Raw genomic sequence first — 23,160 nt, 5'->3', positions numbered from 1 at the left:
CCTGTTCCCTGATTTTTCCCTTTAATCCACCAGCACTGACCCAAATCTTTCACAGACTGTGCTATCAGCTGGAGGTAAAGTCCTCCCCACTGTGATTTTACATTAGTAAAAAAATAAAAGCCCCAAGCTGCCTACATATCACTGATCCTTGAAGGGAACAACTGACCTGGGGCTAATCTGCATTACAGTATGTTTTTTTCTTTAAACTTAATTTCAGAGAACAGTTGAAAATGTCCTAGTTAATCTTATCAGATGCTCCATTTATGAAGACAAGGTGCAGGCAGGCGGTATGTACCTAGGTTTCTCAAACCAAAGCAATGCTTTTAATTCTGTAAAGTCCCCACTTTGGGTGCTAGAATGAATACAGATGTTTGTGGGAAGAGGGGAGGCCTCCTGCTTTAGTTTTCATGTCCTGCAAGTGCTGCTTTTGTTGACATGTACTTATTTATATTACTTATTCAATCTTTGGAAGAATATATTTTCAACACTGAACTGAATTAGTTCATCAGAGCTGGTCTTTCCTAGATCATTTCGTCTGCACCAGAGACCCACAGTATGGGCTTACATTGTGCACTTTTTCATAAACTGAGACAAAATCCCAATTAATCTGCAGACAAATTCATATCAGTTGATCAAATTGGTCTGTGCTCATAAAAAGTGTGAATTCCAGATCCTGGCCTATGAGACTTAATGGGTCTATAGCAGGACCTCTCTGATCTATCCTAGTGCCTCCACAAGAAATTGTTGTTTTAGGATATATACAAGAGACCCAATATATACAGATTTCTTGCTATATATAAATTGTTGATATCCTGAAAATTTGACTGATTGAGGGCACCACCTAAATGGGGTTGGAAAGTCCCAATCTTCAGTGTTCATGTGAATTGTAATGAACCATGACAAACCTCTTCCCCTTTCTGAATTAATGTAGCTTTCAGGATAGCTGTAGAGTGAATTTTCATGAGTAGTAAAAGACAATTTTCTTACCTAAATATCCTCTGTAAAACATTCATTTGAAATGACATGGAAAGGTCAGCAAAGTTTCCATGTGATTGCATGTTATCTTAAACCTGAAAAGACAGGAACAAAAAAAAAACCAACCAAAAAACATTTTGAATTTATGTCCAGTTTCATTAAAGGTGTATACAATGAGACCACTCAACCTGACACCCCTTGCCCCCAACCCCAATGATCATCACATGACTCATCACCAACCTCCTCTGATCTTTACTCTCACCCTCCTGCTCCTTGCCTGGCCTCTTTCCAGAGTGTGGGAGCAGGAATGATCCCCAGTTGCTTGTGCTCATTGTCATGCTGTGTTCCAAATGGTGCTCTTGATCATAAGCAGTAATTTTGCTGTTCTACTGCCAGGTGATAAGAGCTGGTGCTGGGCTGGGAGGGGCGAAGGGTTTACACAAGTTGCTGGCACATAGGGTAAAGGTTAAAAGGGATTGAGGTGACTTACCATTAGCATTTTCTTTTTCTGTTTGGGCAGCTTACCTCCATTATTAATGAGAGTATAAGCATGAAAATTTTTAGAAACAAACAAACAAACAAAAAGAAATACAGTCAAACCTTGGTTTGCGAGCATAATTCGTTCCAGAAGCATGCTTGTAATCCAAAACACTCGTATATCAAAGCAAATTTTCCCGTAGGAAATAATGGAAACTCAGACGATTTGTTCCACAACCCAAAAATTTTAATACAAAATACACCGAAAACATGCTTGTAATCCAAAGCATTCGTATATCAAAGTGCATTTCCCCATAAGAAATAATGGAAATTCAGATGATTTGTTTCACAGCCCAAAAATTTTAATACAAAATACTATACGTACTTGTATTGCAAGCCCTCGCTCATTTAGAACAGTCACTACATTCCCGCAGCGTCAGAGAGCGAAGAACCATCGGCTCAGTTGTGATGTGTGTATACTGTATGTACTTGTATTGTAAGACATTGCTTGTATATCAAGTTAAAATTTAATAAAATGTTTTGCTTGTCTTGCAAAACACTTGCAAACCAAGTGACTTGCAATCCAAGGTTTTACTGTACAGTGGTGCCTCGGAATCCGAACACCCCAGAACTTGAACGACTTGGAATCCAAACTTTTTTTTGTAGTAAATTATGTCTTGGAATCCGAACTCTGCTTTGGAATCTGAATGCCCTGCACATTGTATGTGTGTGTTTGTGCCCCAGAATCTGAATGCTGCTTTGGAATATTTGTTAATATTTTACCTTAAAAACCAGTGTATTTCCTGTTAAAATTTGAGTTATGGGACCCAGGAACGGATTAATCCGGTTTCTATTATTTTCAATGGGAAAAATTGTCTTGGAACTCGAACGCTTTGGAACTCGAATGGGGTTCTGGAATGGATTAAGTTCAGATTCACTGTACAAATGATTCAGGAAACTGAACAAACTGATTATTTATTTAGTGTTTGCCCATCCTTATTACTATCAGAGTAGACTAATTGTGTTCCATTATGAATGACCTGCTCCAAAAGTGTAAATGTGTGCATGTACTCTAACTTATGTGACTTATGTGTCACATAAGTCAGAGTACATGCTTAAGCCAGGGCTGGGTCAAGGGCAAGAACCCAACAAAATTTCCCTTATTTATAGATGAGGCAAGACGTTGGTATATCATTTGCAGCTTTAGGTAACTGCTTTAGGATGGGCTACCAATTAATAACTTATACAGCTTCTTTGCACATGTTAAGCCTAAGTATAATTCTAAATAGACAATAAAGTTCCCCAGTCCCAGCTGTTTGATACTTCATAATACAACCTATGAACTATAATATGCCATCTAACCAGTGGGTGACGCATCAAAATCGTGTGAGACAATCGCGCACAGACAAAGCCGGGCTGATAATTGCACGCAGGACATCAAAGCCCCGGTCGCAGACAAAGCCAGGCTGACAATTGCGTGCAAGACATCAGTGCAACGGATTTAAACTGAATTTTAAAGTGCTCTGAGGGGGGGGGGAACCCCTCCAATTAACTTAGTAGTGTTGGCGCTGCTGTTGGGGGGGACGACCCCCCCCATATTACAGAGGAAACTGAACATTTTCCCTTAAAAAAATAGGGAAAATGCCTGTTTCCTCTATAACGAGACTGCCTAGATGGAACTTGTACGTTGTGACTTAGGCGATGTAAAAACAGGTCTAAGTGTCTTGAAGGTATCCAAAGTGACCAGATAACCACTGCAGACACAAAGTACAGCCCCCCCCCCCACACACACACACACTCACACTCCCCCAGTGATCACTGGCCCTCCACACTGCCATAAAAATCGGAATAAAAACTTACATACCTGCCTCCAGAACATCAGCACTTGGCATAGGAAAGCCGAGTAGAGCTGCACAGAGGAGGCTCAAGTGAACCATAGAGAAGAGGACCCAGGTCCCTAAGCCACTCTAACAACTGCATTCATGGTGAAACATAAGCACCCACCAAAACCCCCCAAAACCCTATGTGGTGCAGTGGTTAAAGCTACAGCCTCAGCACCCTGGGGTTGTGGGTTCAAACCCACGCTGCACCTTGTGACCCTGGGCAAGTCACTTACCGTATTTTCGCGGATATAACGCGCGCGTTATACGTGATTTTACGTACCGCGCATACCCCTCGCGCGTTATATGCCTGAGCGCGGTATACAAAAGTTTTTAAACATAGTTCCCACCCCGCCCGACGCCCGATTCACCCCCCCAGCAGGACCGCTCGCACCCCCACCCCGAACGACCGCTCGCACGCGCTCCCACCCGCACCCGCATCCACGATCGGAGCAAGAGGGAGCCCAAGCCCTCTTGCCCGGCCGACTCCCCGACGTCCGATACATCCCCCCCCCCGGCAGGACCACTCGCACCCTCACCCCGAAGGACCGCCGACTCCCCAACAATATCGGGCCAGGAGGGAGCCCAAACCCTCCTGGCCACGGCGACCCCCTAACCCCACCCCGCACTACATTACGGGCAGGAGGGATCCCAGGCCCTCCTGCCCTCGACGCAAACCCCCTCCCCCCAACGACCGCCCCCCCCCAAGAACCTCCGCCCGTCCCCCAGCAGACCCGCGACCCCCCTGGCCGACCCCCACGACACCCCCACCCGCCTTCCCCGTACTTTGTGTAGTTGGGCCAGAAGGGAGCCCAAACCCTCCTGGCCACGGCGACCCCCTAACCCCACCCCGCACTACATTACGGGCAGGAGGGATCCCAGGCCCTCCTGCCCTCGACGCAAACCCCCCTCCCTCCAACGACCGCCCCCCCCCCCAAGAACCTCCGACCGACCCGCGACCCCCCTGGCCGACCCCCCCACCCCCCTTCCCCGTACCTTTGGAAGTTGGCCGGACAGACGGGAGCCAAACCCGCCTGTCCGGCAGGCAGCCAACGAAGGAATGAGGCCGGATTGGCCCATCCGTCCTAAAGCTCCGCCTACTGGTGGGGCCTAAGGCGCGTGGGCCAATCAGAATAGGCCCTGGAGCCTTAGGTCCCACCTGGGGGCGCGGCCTGAGACACATGGTCGGGTTTGGCCCATGTGCCTCAGGCCGCGCCCCCAGGTGGGACCTAAGGCTCCAGGGCCTATTCTGATTGGCCCACGCGCCTTAGGCCCCACCAGTAGGCGGAGCTTTAGGACGGATGGGCCAATCCGGCCTCATTCCTTCGTTGGCTGCCTGCCGGACAGGCGGGTTTGGCTCCCGTCTGTCCGGCCAACTTCCAAAGGTACGGGGAAGGGGGGTGGGGGGGTCGGCCAGGGGGGACGCGGGTCGGTCGGAGGTTCTTGGGGGGGGGCGGTCGTTGGAGGGAGGGGGGTTTGCGTCGAGGGCAGGAGGGCCTGGGATCCCTCCTGCCCGTAATGTAGTGCGGGGTGGGGTTAGGGGGTCGCCGTGGCCAGGAGGGTTTGGGCTCCCTTCTGGCCCAACTACACAAAGTACGGGGAAGGCGGGTGGGGGTGTCGTGGGGGTCGGCCAGGGGGGTCGCGGGTCGGCTGGGGGACGGGCGGAGGTTCTTGGGGGGGGGGGAGGGGGTTTGCGTCGAGGGCAGGAGGGCCTGGGATCCCTCCTGCCCGTAATGTAGTGCGGGGTGGGGTTAGGGGGTCGCCGTGGCCAGGAGGATTTGGGCTCCCTCCTGGCCCAATATTGTCGGGGAGTCGGCGGTCCTTCGGGGTGGGGGTGCGAGTGGTCCTGCCGAGGGGGGAGAAGAATCGGACGTCGAGGGGGGGCATCAGGCTTTCAGGATGGGGACAGGACTTCAAGGGGGGACAGGCAGATCTTCAAGGGGGACAGGCAGACCTTCAAGGGGGACAGGACTTCAAGGGGGGACAGGCAGACCTTCAAGGGGGGACAGGCAGACCTTCAAGGGGGGACAGGACTTCAAGGGGGACAGGCACGGAGAGGCGGGGCAGTGCACCGAAAGTCAGGGCGGGTGAACGGTGAGTCGGGGCAACCAGAGGAGAGTCGGGGCAGTGCACCGAAAGTCAGGGTGAGTCGGGGCAACCAGATGAGAGTCGGGGAGGGCGAAAGGAGAGTCGGGGTGGCCAGAGGAGAGTCGGGGAGAGCGAAAGGAGAGTCGGGGTGGCCAGAGGAGAGTCGGGCAGCATGCGCGTTATATGCCTGAGCGCGGTATAGAAAAGTTTTTGTACATATCATCGTGATTTCTGCGCGCTATACCCCTGTGCGCGTTTTACAATGGTGCGCGTTATATCCGCGAAAATACGGTAATCCCCCATTGCCCCAGGTACACTAAATAGATTGTGAGCCCACCCGGACAGACAGGGAAAAATGCTCGAGTTCCTGAATAAATTCATGTAAACCGTTCTGAGCTCTCCTGAGAGAATGGTATAGAAAACTGAATAAATATAGGTGGCACCTGCAGCCATAAGGGCTATTGAGATGGTAGACAGGTGAGTCTAGTAGGTTTTGAGGGTGTTTTCGGGGGCTCACCATGACCTGCAAGGAAGTTGTGAGATGTTTATGTGGCACCCTTTCTGTGAAGATCACAGCAGTGCCCTGTAAGGTGCCCCACTACTTTGTTGCCATGTCTGGGTGTCCAGTCCATCACTTTGCTGACCCCTCCCACGTCCAAAAGGTCTTGTTCTAGGCATTTTTGACTTGGACGAATATTTGGACAAGAATGGGGTATAAGGATAGATGACTTAGTGGTCTGGACAATCAAACAGCTGGATGTACAAGTCGACGATTTTCAGAAAAAATAAAATATTTTGGATGTATTTTTCGAGAATGGACTTTGGACATGTCCGACTTTGGACGACTAGCGACTTAGGCCCAAAACAGACTTAGATGTATTTTTTGATTATGCCTTAACACAATTCCAGCGACAATACTTCAAAATTGATCAATTTATACTTGACTTTAAACAATCTTCTTGAGGTCAATAAAGGTTTTCAACTGTTCAGGAATGAAGAAAATATAACTCAAACCACCCAGATGTATTAAGCATGTACATGGATAAAGCAGTTTGAATGAAGCCCCAAAATTTAAAACTTCCTGTCTAAGAGCTAGACAAGCCTTCCCGTGTTCTTGTATTACTTTAGTCATGTCTGGAAAAATCCAGACTTTTTGACCATGAAAAGAACTTTTGAATTGTGGAAGCATACTTTCATAACATTATTTAAATCTTGTTCAAAAACAAAGGCAGCAACCAAAGTATCTTATTGAGAATTTTCCAATACTGATTGCTCTAAAATCTCAGACAAATTGTTCAAATCCAGTCTGTAATCAGGACAAACAGAAGATTGTAATGGAGTATTATTATCCTGGGTATTTCTCTTAGACGTTTTCAAATAAAACAATCTATTTATGGGAGGAACCATATCTGAGGAAAAATGTAACACTTCCATAAAGTATTTCTGAAGCATACCTTTAGGAAAAATACCAGGATCCATTGGAAAATTTAGACATTGTAAATTCAGTCTTCTGTTAAAAATCTCAATCTGTTCTTTCTCATCATTGAAATATTGTCTTTTACAACAGTAGATCAAAATTCTTGTAAAGATTAAACATCTGATTGAAACTGCTTAATCTCTTTGACAGTTTTAGATATAGTGTCCATTTTAGAAACCAAAGTTGTTACTCCACAGAAGATTTCTGAACTACTGATATAAAATCCATAATCGCTTTCCAAATGGTTTCAAATTTAATCACCATGAAAGACCCAGAACTATTCGTTCTTGAGTCACTTTGATGTTCATGGCGTCCCCCCAGCGGGGAGCCACCCTCATTCAGAGTTTCTGGTGCTCACATTCCAGCAGACCCACCTTCCTCCGAAGGCAATCCCACTTCTAACACAGGGCATAGTGATTGAATCAATTCTGGGGGAGCAAGAGTGACATCTAACCCCAAAAGCTCTGTAGCTCTTTCCAGCTGTAAATTAACAAGGTTCTCATCTCCAGTTTGAGTCCCTGGGTTCCCAGTGAAATATCTTCCAATGCTTTGCTGCAGCAGTGAGGAAGTGCAGTCCAGTGAGGAGGTAACCCGCACAGTTCTTTTCCTTTTAGTATGTGGCATCATACAAAAAAATGCGCCAAAAAAAGAACAGGAAAATAACAGCTCAGCACAAGAGAGATACAAAGCTCACCAAGTAAATGCCACCATCTTGGCTACTCCCCCCATGATAGATTTTTTAATGGCAGTACAGGTATTTTAATCTACTTGGTGTATGCTTTGCTATGGCTTCTGCTTAGGATCTATGAGAGCAAACCAATTGCCTTCTAATTAGCTTCCTAAAACACTGATTGTTCCCTAAAATATCCAATACAGAATACTCTCAAAATTCTGGGAACACATCTAGACAGAGGCTGCACAATGCAAACACAAATACACAAAACCATAAAAAAAGCATTCTTCACCATGCGAAACCTAAGAAAAATAAGAAAATTCTTTTCCAAAGAACACTTCAAGATCATTGTACAATCCCTCATACTCAGCTCCTTAGATTACTGCAACAGCCTCTACCTACCTTGCCCAAATACTATGATAAAACAACTACAGACCGTTCAGAACACAGCTATCAGACTCATCTACTCACTCAGCAAATTCGACCACGTCACACCCGCCTATGTAGACTCTCACTGGCTTCCGATAAAAGCAAGAACTCAATTCAAACTCTACTGCTTACTTTTCAAAGTAACCTATGGTATGGCCCCCAATTACCTGAACAACCGTCTTTGCCGCTACCGACTACCCAGATCAAGAAGAACTCAGAATCTTTTCACCTTCCCCCCTCATAATGGTACCCGACGTAAGAAACTTTACGACAGCCTTCTAGCAACTCAGGCAGCGAAAACTGACCCCACCATCACCAAACTGATGATCAAAACAACAGACATCAAAGTGTTTCGGAAAGAAATCAAAACATTTCTTTTCAAAAAACACGTCCTTACTTAATATTCCCCTCCCCAATCGCACATGCACTCTCCCCAGCAAATAACACACTAGTCATCCCCTTGAACCTCATTTACGAAAAATATCCAAACTCCTAAATAAGCATCTCCCTTAGGTATCCATTTAACCTTCTCCTAAATAAGCATCTCCCTTAGGTATCCACTTAACTGATTCCTTCAAAGTTAGGTATCTTTCTTCAGTTGCCTATATTGTTTTCCCCACTGAACCTTGTAACTACTTGAACCCTGTCAAGTTATTCTATCGATAAATCCAGATATCTTATACTTGTATTTCTATACCACAACATGTAATTTACTTAAATCGTTGTAATGTAATTCTCTCGGTAATGTCCTGATCTCTTTTAACTGTAATCCGCTTAGAACCGCAAGGCAAAGGCGGAATAGAAATCACAAATGTAATGTAATGTAATGTAAAATTTTAATAAAATATGTAGCAGCATTCTTTCCATCAAGCATTGCAACCTCTCTGGGAAAGCCATTCCCAAGAACTAGACATGTTATGGGGGTTCTTGGAGACTGGATTTCAGAATCCGTATCATATGAGAAGGTATCCAACTTGTAGGTCATTGACACACCCAAATTGTGAGGCAATTGTATAGCCAGACAGCCAATTTTGGACAGGCATTTCTCTCTTTTTCTCAAACTACTCTTTATTCAGAAGAGCATTGAAGATTTTTCTTCTTCATAAATTCTTATCTTAATTGATGTTATTTCATTGAACTTTTTTGTACATCCAGGAGAATACTTTAGCTTATTTTTATTCTGCACTGACTTTTTGTGGTATTTGCGAGTAATAAGTTCTTATAGGAACGATTATTGGAGAAGGACATCATGTTTGGGAAGATCGAAGGAACCAGGCGAAGAGGGCGCCCTGCGGTCAGATGGCTGGATATGCTGAAAACAACTTTGCTTTTGTGCTAGTCTGGTAAGGTCCTCCAGTATCATCCCCAATCTCTTTATAGATCTGTAATTCATCAAGTTGCTAGGACCCAAACATGAGTCGATGTCACCTAACTAAGTTCTTAATATAATGTAACACATTTTTTACAAATATCTGTTCCCCCTGAATGTGCTGCAGACTATACGAGTCATGTGTTTCTCAATGTCATATGTATTTTACAAAAAGCTCCTTGTTCAGAGAGCTTTTTATGACATACTCAGGAAATTGTGCATATTCTGACTTGGATTTGTTCTTACCTAGAAATCCTTTGCAAACTCATCTTTTTAATTTTTTTTATCTGATGCACAAGTGAGATCTCTGAATCATGCCTTGTATAAAACTCTAATTGTAATGACATGTGGCAAAGAGCTGCTATCTGGATTAAGATATCCCACCAGGATGGATTAGCAGATGCACTAGGGATGTCTACTTAAGTAACCCACTCCCTTACTAAGTGGAAAATCACAGCAACCCTTAAAGCAAGCCTAGCTATATAAATAGAGAGACAGAACAAGACAGGCTGTAGACACGGTCTCTAGAAGACAGATTTGGAATTTATTTCATACTAGTGACTGCCACTATCAAGGTAATGTGTTTATTTGATATTGTCTGACTAGCACAGTTTTAATGGGCTTAAGAGGGAATTTTCAGAAGAATTTGCTTGTTCATTGGCAATCAGTAGATGCTATGTCTTCTGCCAATATTCAGACCCTTTATGGATAATGCCAGAATGAAAATTTGTCTAGCTGCCCTATCAACATCCATATAGGGTTGGGTTCGATTAGGCATCTGGTAGCAATATTCAGCTGCTGTATAGATATAACCTAGGCATGTACTTTAGACCTGTCAAACATCACTGCTATATAGTAAGGAGCTGGCATTCGGCAGCAATTATGCAAATTCAGTGCTGTTGACTATATGTGTGGCAACCCTGAAAATAACCATGATTAAAAAATCTGCTGTCTACTATCTCTGAAAATTGACCCCTAAGAGTGTCGGGGCCAGATTCTCAAAACTTACCGTGCCTTTAGTGTGGCAGTATTGTATCACCGTGGTCTTTTCCGAACTTCCTAGCAGCCTCCAACTCTGCCATGCAAATGTATTACAACAAGGTCATTAATATTAAAGTGGTGGTACAATGGGCTCATTAATATTTAAACAAACACTCCTGGTGATTATCATCGCTGGGTGATTCTTCAAGCGTGGCGCCGGCTTTTGATGACCAAAAATTACCAGCAGGTCCAGGGGGTACTGTGAAAAGCGCATCTCAGGCGTATGTTTCTGGCTGTGGCTCATGATAAAATTTTTAAAAAATACATCATTCACATAAATTATAGTAGTATAATTGTTTTAGGGAACAAAAAAGTCTCAAAAGCACTCGTCTCAGGTGCCTGTATTAAAGGCGTGTCTTATGTGTGCTTGTTGAAAGCTGATGCTTGCACCTCCCCTTCTGGAGGATCCTTGCAGTATAATGCTGAGAAAGTGGTGGCATATATTGCGCCCCAATAAGGCGCACCCACGATATGTGTGCCTATGGCATAGATTTTCTCGGCACACATTCCTCTTTCCATGGGCTATTCTACTCTTATGCCGATCGCTATCACCAGCGACTCATTTCATGCAAACTTGGTGACCCTCCATTAATCTCGGCGAACCTCATTTGCATGCGTGGCTCTTTGAGAATGACTGATCTTTTTGAAATCGTTACATTTACAGCTGCGATAGTGGCCCATCGTTTTTTTTCTGGCATTATTAGAGAATCCAGCCCTCAGAGTGTCTATGGGCCAGTGATACTTTAAAAATGGGAGTCCCATGTGATCTTGCAAACTTCGGTGCTAATTAATTCAGTTTAGTCTGGTTTAATTATTTGCTAGAAGGTAACACCCTTCAAAGTTAACCACTAATAATAATAATAATAACAGTTTATATACTGCAGGACCGTGAAGTTCTATGCGGTTTACAATGATTAAAAGGTATTACAGATTGAGTGGAATAAACAAAGTTCAGAGTTAGTGAATAACAGTTCTAAAGATCATTTGTTGAGGACTAAGATTGTATAGGTCAGTTACGTAAGTACTTCAGGAACAGTTGTGTTTTTAGGCATTTCCTGAATTCCCTATAAGTAGTAGGCACAAGCAGTTGTTCCAGGTCTTTACCCCATAATGCTGCTTGATGTGAGAAAAGATGTTGGTGATGACTTTTAAATTTACAACCTTTAACCGGCGGAGAGACAAAGTTAGGGTGTGAGCTTCTCCTATGTCGGTTGGTTGCACAAGAGAAAAGGTCTGTTATATATGTAGGGGCTAAGCCATAAAGTACCTTGAAGCAAAAAACAACCAAACTTGAATTTCACACGTTTAAAAAAATAGAAAATAAATACATCTTAAACACTAGTAAATAAGAAATGCAACAGGAACATGCTATAGAGTTAGGCAGGGATACAAAGGGATAAAATACATTTGTATTCCACTAGCAGCCCTATCTCCGCAACCTATGATCAGCAGTTTATGGACTTTTATCAGGAATGAAGGGGGTTAGTTGAGGTGTGTCCAATATTAGAATTTAGATGGTAATGTCTATAAGGGCTCCTTTTACAAAGGTGCACTAGCGGTTTTAGCACGTGCTTAACATGCGCTAAAATGCACATGCGCTAACTGCTACCACCTCCTTTTAAGCAGGCAGTAATTTTTCGGCTAGCGTGCACTATAGCACGCGCTAATCTTGTGCTTGCCCTAAAAACGCTAGTGCACCTTTGTAAAAGAAGCCCTACGCCAGTGGTCTCAAATTCAAACCCTTTGCAGAGCCACATTTTGAATTTGTAGGTATTTGGAGGGCCGCAGAAAAAAATAGTTAATGTCTTATTAAAGAAATAACAATTTTGCATGAGGTAAAACTCTTTATAGTTTATAAATCTTTCCTTTTGGCTAAGTCTTAATAATAATATTGTCATTTATAGCTAAAGAGACATATGATCAAGAAACTGTTTTATTTTACTTTTGTGATTACGATAAACATACCGAGGGCCTCAAAATAGTACCTGGGGGGCCGCATATGGCCCCTGGGCCGTGAGTTTGAGACCACTGCCCTACGCCATTTATCAAGGTAATATGGTTTTCTGAAAATTTCCAACCATTTCCATGGAAGAGATGTGAAACACATATACTTTTACATGGGTAAAAATATAATGGATTTTTTGCAAATATACAGGCAGTTTTGAAAATTGCCCCTTTAATGCCAAGGCTATGTTTATATTTTACAGATTTAGCCCCTCTTTTACTAAGCCACGGTAGAGGTTTCTACTACGGCCCAGAGTGCTAAATGCTGCGACGCTCATAGAATTCCTATGGCTCCAGAAAAAGGAGGATGGATTGAGACATCTGGGTTTTACTTCCATTGAAAGCAATGGAAGTAAGGAGGACAGATTAAAACATCTGAGTTTTACTTCCATTGAAAGCAATGGAAGTAAACCCCGGATGTCTCAATCTGTTCTCCTTTTTCTGGAGCCATAAAGTAACCCTAATCTACCGTGACTCAGTAAAAGAGGGCCTTAGGAACGGAATAGGCTTCGGTGCATTTGCTGCAGGAGAAGCATTACCGTAGCTTTGTAAAAGATGCCCTTAGTGTTCTATAATTGCTCTTTATATTTTATGTTATATTAAGTTATATTCTTAAGATTTTTATAAATGAATCTAGTACTTAAAATCAAACTACTACTCATTTTTATCTATTAGATCCCTTTTAACTTGTGTTAATTAACATGTCTTTTGACAGAAGTCATTTTGCTTTTACAGTACTTGTTTACTGTGGGTGATGCTATATTTTTGGCTTAATAGACTTTAGATCTGTGTAATTTTTAACATGTGACGTACTTAAATGTAACTCATCTCGGACAAGATCCACACTAAAATCTAAAATCCAAACTGAAATCTCTCAGTACGTTTTTGGAAGTGCAATCAATGAACATCTGTGCATCTCACCATAGTTTGCATGCTACTGTATGTCTTATAGGATGCAAATGGACAGGAAGCTCATGATACGTCTTTTCTTCATCGTCATCTCCCTGGAGATCTGTTGTGCCCAGCACTGGTCTTATGGACTGCGACCAGGTGGGAAAAGAGACTCTGAAATGCTGATGGACTCGTACCAGGAAGTATGTTCTAATCTTCCATGTAATTAACTTAATGCCCATTCATGTTCTATTGCAAAGAGACCCATCACTCAGGCCAAACTGTCTATAATACATTTACATGAGTAGAATTTTTTTCCTCTTATTTTTGGGGAAAGGCTAGAAGTTCTGATTTTGCAACCACTCTAAAAAAAAATATACTATGAATGAGTAATATATTACAACATAAGAAAATCATTTTTTTATTCCTTTAAATCTAATTGGCGATAAAATAAGGAGTGAGTCCCTTGTCTTACAGACCTCTATCATATCTCCCCTCAGCTGTGTCATCTCTAAAGTTAAAGAGCACTAACCTTCTTAGTCTTTCCTGATAGGGGAGTTGATCCATCCCCTTTATCATTGTACTTGCCCTTCTCTGTACCTTTTCTAATTTAGCAATGCATTTTTTTTTTTTAGATGTAATGACCAGAACGGTACATAATACTCATGATGCAGTTGTACCATGGAGTGTTATAGAGGCATTATAATACTCTGATTCTCCATTCCTTATCTAATAATTCCTAGCGTTCTATTTGCTTTCATAGCCACCACTGCTTACTGTGTAGAGGATTTCAACATATCATCATCAATGACACCTAGATTCTTTTCCTGGGTAAATGCGCATGAGTCGAGTCAAAGAAACATAGAAACATGATGGCAGATAAAGGCCATTTCATTATAGATTAGCAACTGTTTGTATCCTGTCTGAGGGGGAGAGTGGGCTTGTGAACCCGTGCAGTTGCTAATCTATAATGAAATGAAGCAGTAAAGAAGTTGAAAACCTGCCACAGTTTCAACTCCTGAAGACGCTGAAATAGTGAAACATGGTGCTACGTCGGGCTGGCTGGACACAGTCTGAATTGGATTGAGAAGGCATTATAACAGCTTTGTCAAAGAATCAATATATGCTTGGAACCTTGGAGAATACTGGAGAAATGAAATAATGCACACAGACTATGATGTGGAACAGCTTTATTTTCATCAGAAAAGGCTTGTGAATGGACTGAGTAAAAGCGCCAGGTTTTCTTCCACTGTATTGTGGGATAATACAGATTTTAGGGCTCCTTTTACAAAGGTGCGCTAGCGTTTTTAGAAAAATGTGTGCAAAAATGGTCCTGAAGGAGCTCAAAGATGAACAAAAGTAAAGGAGAGTCAAAGTTTGCCAAGACCTTTTGGAGAGGCAAGATGATGTTCTGGGCCGTGTTATCAATGGAGATAAGGGCATGAAGGAGTGGAAAAGTCCAACCAAAAGACTGGTGAACTCCAGATATTTCACAAATAACCTTCCTTTATTTTCAAATAAAACATCAACTCAACATGAGTATGTTTCGGCCTAATGGCCTGCATCAGGAGTGCAAAAGTAAATGGATTGACCATCCAATGGCTATTCCAACCTCACAAATGTAGATAAAAAGAAATGCAATGTAAATGTCGCTGTAAAAAAATGCCACCATAGCGATCTTTTGTTTGGACTTTTCCACTCCTTCGTGCCCATGTCGTTTTTGTGGATTTGATTCTCCTGTGTTACTCTATCAATGGAGATGAAACATAGGTGTACCAACATGACCCTGAAACTAAGCACCAAAGTGTACAATGGAAGTCAGCCAACTCTCCATGACCAAAAAAGTTCTGCCAGTCCAAATCATGAGTCGAAACGATGTTACTAACCTTTTTTGATATCAGAGGGATTGATCATTATGAATTTGTACCAAATGGACAAACAGTTAACCAAGTTTGGAAGTGCTGAAAAGGCTGCATGAAAAAGTTAGATGAAAACAACCTGAACTTTTTGCCAACAACTCATGGCTTTTGCATCACGACAATGCACCAGCTCACATGGCACTGTCTGTGAGGGAGTTTTTAGCCAGAAAACAAATAACTATATTGGAACACCCTCCCTACTTACTTGATCTGGTCCTCAATGGCTTTTTTCTTTACCCGAAGATAAAGGAAGTATTGAAAGGAAGACATTTTGATGACATACAGAACATCAAGGGTAATACGATGACAGCTTTGATAGGCATTCCAGAAAAGAGTTCCAAAATAGCTTTGAAGGGTGGACTAGGTGCTTGCATCAGTGCTTAGCTTCCCAAGGGGAGTACATCTAAGGTGACCATAGTGATATTCAGCAATGAGGTATGTAGCATTTTTTCTAGGATGAGCTCGCAAACTTAATTGTCAAACCTTGTATAGGAAATTTTTCAATAAATAAATAAATACTCTAGGAGTCAGCCTTCAATATAATGGTAAATTGTTCTTTATAAAATGGAGAAGACGTGTTAATTTTAGAACCACCTAAGTTATGGCCAAACTACATCCAGGGACAGAGTGACCATTGGAACAATAGGGCAGTGCCTGAGGGCCCACAACAGTAGGGGCCTACTCTCCCCTAGCCTCCATCTAGTTAATCACTTTTAATGGGTGGTTAGGGGCTTATTGCCCTTAGTGCCTGAGGGCCCAGATCACTGCTAGTCCATCCCTGACTATATCTCATGAAATCTCTACTCGTTGTGGATATCCAAGTGTAAACAGTGGCTTTCTGAAGTAAATATTTACATGTGTAAATGCTGCTATTTACACATGGATATGTTTCTAAAATAGTGGCCTAAATGTCCAAGATGAGTAGCTCCAAATAGGGCAGAGCGATAACTTCCAGTACATGCTGTACATCCAGTGGGGAAAATAGGAAGTTCACTGTTTAATAATTTTGTTTAAAAAGGTCACTAAGCTTCAGTACACAGGAGGTTACTTAGCTCTGGTTTTTAAGCAGAACTGACAACACAGTGTTGTCAGTCTAGCCTGGAATGCAAACTTTTCAACCTCTTCCTTCTTATACTATATAATAAAGGAAGAAGGAAGTGGCTTTCATGCTTCTGCTAGCTGACTTACCTTACTTATCCCGGGCCATTCTACTTCTCATCTTTTTTGTTCTCTTGACTCAGACAGCCAATGAAGTTGACAAGTTTGCTGAACCACATCTTTTCGAGTGCAGCCTTCCGCAGCAACACTCCCGATTCAGCACTCTGAAAGGGGCCCTGGTAAGTGACCTATGGTTGGAGAACCAGCCTGCACCAGTAGAGCTGTACACAGTTTTGTTTCATTTATTTGAAATAAAAAAATGTGCACATATGTAGTGTAACAAAATCGCCCTTTCTCCAGTTGCAAATTCATACACGTCTGTCCATGGACTGGGTATAGAAAGACATGATAGTATCTTGTTGGGGGTGATAGAAGCTATATGAGATGTGTGTAGGTCATTGCGTCTATGCATACTGATGGACAAACAGATCGAGCCTCCCTGCTAGGTACTATTGCTTGGGTGAAACATACCTAAAAAAAAAAGATTCCCAGCCACTTTGTCCCACTGATGCAATAGTAGAAAATGGAACCATCTGACTTAAGTACAGTTATATGAATAACAAAAATGGAACCAGACGATATGGGGTAGGTACCATTTTGTTAAATTGCACAACTCCTGGGTCAGCTGGCTGTTGAAAATCATTCTTGATCCATAACATGTCTTCACCTGTCAATGAATAGGGTTAGAAGGAGAGCTGGGGTTTATGGGCAGAAGACTTTAGAAGGAATATATTTCTATCAGTTTTTGCAGCAGGGATAGAGTTTATTTTTAAAATAAAACAAATGATATCGCTGTTGACACTGGAGTGGCAGGGTGTTCAATCCTTATTCTCCTCTAAAGCAGTGATCCCCAACCCTGTCCTGGAGGACCACTAGCCAGTCTGGTTTTCAGGATAGCCCTAATGAACATGCATGGAGCAGCTCTGCACTCCTATCATCTTCATTACATGTAAATCTCTTTCATGCATATTCATTAGGGCTATCCTGAAAACCTGACTGGCTGGTAGTTCTTCAGGACAGGGTTGGGAACCACTACTCTAAAGGACAATTGTTTCAGCAGCCTTGGGAACCTTTCTGGAACTCTACGCCAGTGGCATACCAAGGGGGGGGGGGTGTAGAGCCGGGGGAAGGGTTCGAGGGGCTGGATATGGGCTGGGCAGGGGTTTAAAACTGTGGAATTGTCAGTCTTGAGAGTTAGAGCTGTACCACACTTATTCCTCCCTGTTTTGTTCCTGGAAGTTGAGGGCAGCCCACTTGTATATCTTTGAATGTTGTAGTGACTTCTTAAGTCCAACAAACATGATTGAAACATAACATAAAACAAATTATTTTCATTCAAATTATTTGCTTTGAAAATGAACAAAAATGGAACAGAAGGGTCATGAAAATTTTCTGTTTCTTTTCCAATGAAAGTAAATCCCTACTCACCACAGGAGTAAAGCATGAAGAGTTTTTGAAAACCAGAGAGGACAGGAAAACTCTCAGTTTTCCATACTGCCTTCACTGGAACAAGTGCCAAGCAGCCTAGTGCATGTGTATTGGCTGGCAAAAACACTTGCCATAGGGAATACATTGACAGTCCATCTTGGTACTTGGTTTATGTTTTAGATGTACTGTCTGATTTGTAGTTCTTTTTTTTTCCACTTTGATTATTGATTCATTGAACTAATAAATTATTGTACACCATGGAGATGGTACTTCCCTTCAGCGGTATGTCAAATAAAGTTGAACTTCAACTAAATTCAGTTTGATGCACTCTGGTGCAGGAAAAAAGTGCTCTTTGCAAATTGCTTTTCTGCCATATTTTATATTATATATATATATGAAGGGCTGGATTCAGTGAATGTTCTTTTTCAAAAATATTGTAGTTCTTCCCTTTTTTCTCTCAGTTTCTGTTCGTCTATAGCCAGAATATTTCTTTTTTTTTTTTTTTTCTCCTGTTCATTTATTGTCAAATTTTACATTAGTTTTATCATTGTAATGCTATTTATTGTACAGCGCTCAGAAGTCTGATTGAGCGGTATAAAATTTTATTAAGAAACTTGAATTGCGGTGCAAGGTACAAGGAACAAATCTTTTGCTTTCTTAAATGTAGACAATGACATGAAAGTAAAGACAATGGGGTTTCCTGGCCAGTTAAAATTGCTTGTTTGGTGCTATCTGGTCAGATTTAGTGGCACTTAAGTAATTAGTGCCATTGAAAATATCCAATTAGGCCCGGATTCTCTAAATCAGGGGTCTCAAAGTCCCTCCTTGAGGGCCGCAATCCAGTCAGATTTTCTGGATTCCCCAATGAATATGCTTGAGATCTATGTGCATGCACTGCTTTCAATGCATATTCATTGAGAATCCTGAAAACCCGACTGGATTGCGGCCCTCAAGGAGGGACTTTGAGATCCCTGCTCTAAATGGTGCCGGCTTTTTAGGCACCAGTAGGCAACCAAGCTCAGTTAAAAAAAGAAAAAAAAAAGAAAAGGAGTTTAAATGATGTTTTTAACAGAGTTTCAAGGCGCCTACTAGCGCCTAAAAATTGGCACCAGAAACGCACCTCCATAGATGCTTTAGGCTGCCTAATGCCACTGTGGGCATGGCTAACACTATAAGTGGCGTTAGGCGGCCTAAAAAACCAATGGAGAAGCAATTCACATCAAAGATAGGCGCCAGAAATGTAGGTCTGGAAAATCCTGCCAACCTTTCCAGCACCTGCTTTTGCCAGAGGTGCGATTCTGTAACCGATGCCATTACGTGGTCGACACACGATCAGCGGCTGCTTTTAAGACGACCAACAACAACGGTGCAAGTTAGAGAATCCAGGCCTTAGTGCCTAAAACAAGACCAGCTATTTTAGGGATGATCCAAGGGTGGAGTCAACGCACTTAAGCGTCCAAGGAAACTGCATAAATAGGACAGTGCCATCTTTATGCAGTTTGCTATAACTGGTTAAGGGCTGAATATTGCACTTGACTGGCTATGCAGCCGGTTCTGTAAACCCAGACATTCAATGCCGGAGCCCAGACATGGCCCAGCATTAAATTTGGGAGCATAATGCTGGCTGAATATTGATTCTGAAATTTCTAACATTACCCAACTCAACCTTTTCTGTTTGTTTTGCAGGCAAGTTTGCTGGAAGAGAAAATTGGGAGGACGAAACTGTAAAATGAGTCATTTAATTTATATATTTGTTTCATTGCTCATTTGAGATTTGGGTTTTAGTTTGAATGTCACAGGGCTTTATTTGTGATGGATAAACCTGTTGATCTGAGGCTGACTTGTCTTGTTGCCCCCCAATAATCAGGCTTTTACCAAGATAATTCATGCAATTTGTGGACTTTGCAGACAGCAAAACTTTGGCACTCTTGTCTGCCCCTCAATATTAAATTTGCAAGATTCAAATAGAATGCCATCAGTCCTTTTGAAGTACATAGTTTACATTTATTAATTTATATTCTGCCTAAATCTTGGCAGATCACACTCTGTACATTTTTAAGTGTATAAAACAATTTACACAACATAAAAATAAAACCTTGTCTGGCTTCTATAATTTCAGTTAAAAAAATTTGGATCTGCCATTATATTGTTCACCCATAAACTTTACAAAATTACAATCCTTTCAGATGTTGCTTAAATTTGGTAATGTCTCATGTCAATCTAATCTGCAATAGGATGCCACCTTCATTGGCAGTGTATAGGTCTACTTTTCAGCCTACACAAATTCTGCCCATCTTTAAAACACAAGAGGCCAGTGTACATTTGTTTGACTGCTGGCTCAAAGTATACATGTAAACAAAGTGATGTTAAATGATGATATCAAATTTGTCCCCGTCCTACTGGATCTATCTCTGTTCCAACCCTGTGAATACTGTCCCTGTCCCATCTATGTAAGCTCTGCCTTCATCTGCACAAGCCTCAAACTCTTTGTGTTAGAGGCTTGTGCAGATGAGGACAGAGGTTTCAGGGATGGGACAGAACTCATGGAGACAGGACGGGGGGTGAAGACAGATCCTTTGGGGGAGGGGACCCATTTTTCCCCATGTTATTCTCTACTATCAGGCAGCTGAAAAATCCACTTCTGCAGATCCACCTCCTTACTGAAAGTTATAGAATAGATCCTGACAAGCCCTTGAAAATGTAACCTTAAGTATACATCTGTAGGATATCTGTGTATGCACCACTCATATATTTTGTAAATGTAAACTGTTAATAAATAAATAAAATGGAATTTCAGGCGTGAATGACAAGGGTGAATGAATATTGCCTAAATACACTTGCAAGCCTGCCCAGAACTAATTCAGAATGACTTAGTAAAATGAAGCCAGATTTTTGGCCTGAAGCGTTTCACGCATGTTATTTATTGCAGGAAACAAACAAGTTTTAAAGAAGTGAAACATCAGACTAAAGTGTTTCTTCAATTCTGCCTAAAGTTGGCTTGGCCAGTTCCTTGGTTCTCATTGGTGCTTCTTGTTAGCTTTATCCTTATGTATATACAGTTCCTTGACCTTTGTAAACCACTTCAAACTGAAAGGTATAGTGGTATATAAGTGGATTGTAATGTTATGTTTTGAATGTGTCAAAATTCACAAATTTTGCGCAAAAATGCAATGACAGTTCTTCCCAAGCCACCTTACTCTCCTGACTTGGCCCCTGCTGACTTCTTGTTTCCTAAACTTAAATCCATGCTGAAAGGACACCATTGAAGACGTAAGGCAAAATTCAATGCAACAACTTTTGGCGATTCCTAAAGATGCGTTTAAGGAATGTTTCCAGAAGTGGTAATGATGTTGGGAAAAGTGTATATGTAGAGAAGGGGAATACTTCCTCTATTCTGAAAGACCCAAAGGGAGCTACAGATCAGCCTTCCAATTACAGATCTATAGCCTCAATACCGCTATACATCAAGCTAATGGATGGCCTCGTAGCAAAACTTCTAACCGAATACTTAGAAAACCACAACATACTCCACTCCTCACAATCAGGTTTCAGAGGCAACTACAGCACAGAAACACTACCAGTCTCTCTCCTAGACACAGCCAAACAACACCTAAGCAAAGGCAAAAAAAAAAAAATGCTACTCATACAACTCATAGCAGCATTTGACCTAGTAGATCATCACATCCTACTACAAACACTGGAGGCAATAGGAATCACAGGCAGAGTCTACAATTGGTTTGAAAGATTCCTCCACTCAAGAAGATAGAGTTAAAGCAAACAATGAACAGTCAGAATCCAGGAACAACCCCTGCGGAGTCTCAGAAGGCTCCCAACTATCTCCAACACTCTTCAGCCGTTACATAGCCACACTTGGCACTGCTTAGATGAACTAGGCATAACTTCATATAGCTATGCAGATGACATCACCATCCTCCTGCCTGTCGACCAAACCACCCCCAACACAATGAATAAACTACACATTGCACTAGAAACAGTGTCAAAAATGGATGAGAGATCACAAATTAAAGCTGAACCAAGACAAAACCAAATTCTTACTTCTAGAAAAAAAACAAAACCCCAACCATAACAAACCTAGAAATAAACTCCATTACATATCCCATACAACCCAACCTAAAACAGCTGGGAATAATGAAAGACAAAGGCTGCACCATGCAACTTCAAATAATCAAAACAGTGCAGAAGGCATTCGCAACCATGTGCAACTTAAGGCAAATCCAAAAATACTTCAACAATGAACAAAATCTTGGTATAAGTGCTAATCCTAGGACTCCTGGACTATTGTAACATCCTATACCTGTCATGCCCCAACATGCTAAAACAATTACAAACAGTCCAAAATACAGCTCTTAGACTGATATACTCACTGAAAAAATATGACATTATCTCCGCTTTCCGAGAATCACACTGGCTCCCAGTACAAGCACGCATACAATACAAATTCTAATGCACCCTATTCAAAGACCTAAATTGAAATGGACCAAGCTATCTGAGCAACCGCTTAATCAGGAAAAACACATCCAGAACAAGGAGATCTCAGCACACTTTACCCACCCCCCAATCAAAGGCATACAAAGCAAAAAAATATATCACAGACTATTAGTCACCAGAGCAGCGAGACTAGACCTCCACCTCTCCAATCTGCTGACCACGATGCCCAACTACAAAACATTCAAGAAAGAACTTAAAACTATACTATTCAAAAAATGTGTCAAAATGATCTAGCTAAGCCAGATTGACCCTCCCCAGATCCTGACCCATACTATATCTATTAACCTTGTAATCTCCCTGGGAATGCCCAGGCCAATTCTTGTTGTAAACCGCCTAGAACTGAAAGGTATTGGCGGGATAGAAGACACCAATGTAACCCAATGGAATAAGTTGTAAGATTGTTTAATAAATGTTTATAAAATCAATCCTGGAACTTTTTGAACACACCTCATATGGGCCCTTACCACCTACACAACAGCTCATGTGCTAATGGGAAAATTAGCATTTTGCCATTATTGGAAAATTGAAGAATCCACTTTTTATCAGCAGCCCTGAAAGTGGCCTCAGTGTGCAGGAAAGACCAGCACTGGGGCTACTTGCAGGCCACTTTCTAGCACTGCTTGGTGAAAGGTTCCTTTTATGTTGTCTTTTGTTTATCTGACAAGCTCTCTGGAACTTTACCTCATAAGTCTTTTAGTATTGTGCAGACAAGATTTCAGCATAAAATACAGCTCTCCTCCTCTGGCCAAGCAGGAAGTAGAGGTGACAGTGAAGTGATTATTCAGGCTGTTGAGTGAGGGATACAAAAGGGGAGGGAGAGAAACAAAAGACCCTGCCCCGGT

The 23,160-nt window shown here is 42.1% G+C and overlaps 1 protein-coding gene across 1 annotated transcript; it reads left to right on the top strand.

Moving 5' to 3' along the window:
* Window positions 1–13,366: 13,366 nt before the first annotated feature.
* On the top strand, window positions 13,367–19,546 carry GNRH1 (gonadotropin releasing hormone 1). The gene is made up of 3 exons (XM_033948129.1): window positions 13,367–13,511; window positions 16,469–16,560; window positions 19,496–19,546. Exons 1-3 carry the CDS (start codon window positions 13,367–13,369, stop codon window positions 19,535–19,537), a joined length of 279 nt encoding a protein of 92 aa, XP_033804020.1. The 3' UTR covers window positions 19,538–19,546.
* Window positions 19,547–23,160: the final 3,614 nt, after the last annotated feature.

The sequence above is a fragment of the Geotrypetes seraphini genome, chromosome 6, assembly GCF_902459505.1.
Source record: "Geotrypetes seraphini chromosome 6, aGeoSer1.1, whole genome shotgun sequence".
In the NCBI taxonomy this organism is placed as follows: Eukaryota; Metazoa; Chordata; class Amphibia; order Gymnophiona; family Dermophiidae; genus Geotrypetes; species Geotrypetes seraphini.
The sequence above is the reverse complement of the archived record's forward strand: the minus strand, read 5'-3'. Positions and strand labels throughout refer to the sequence as shown.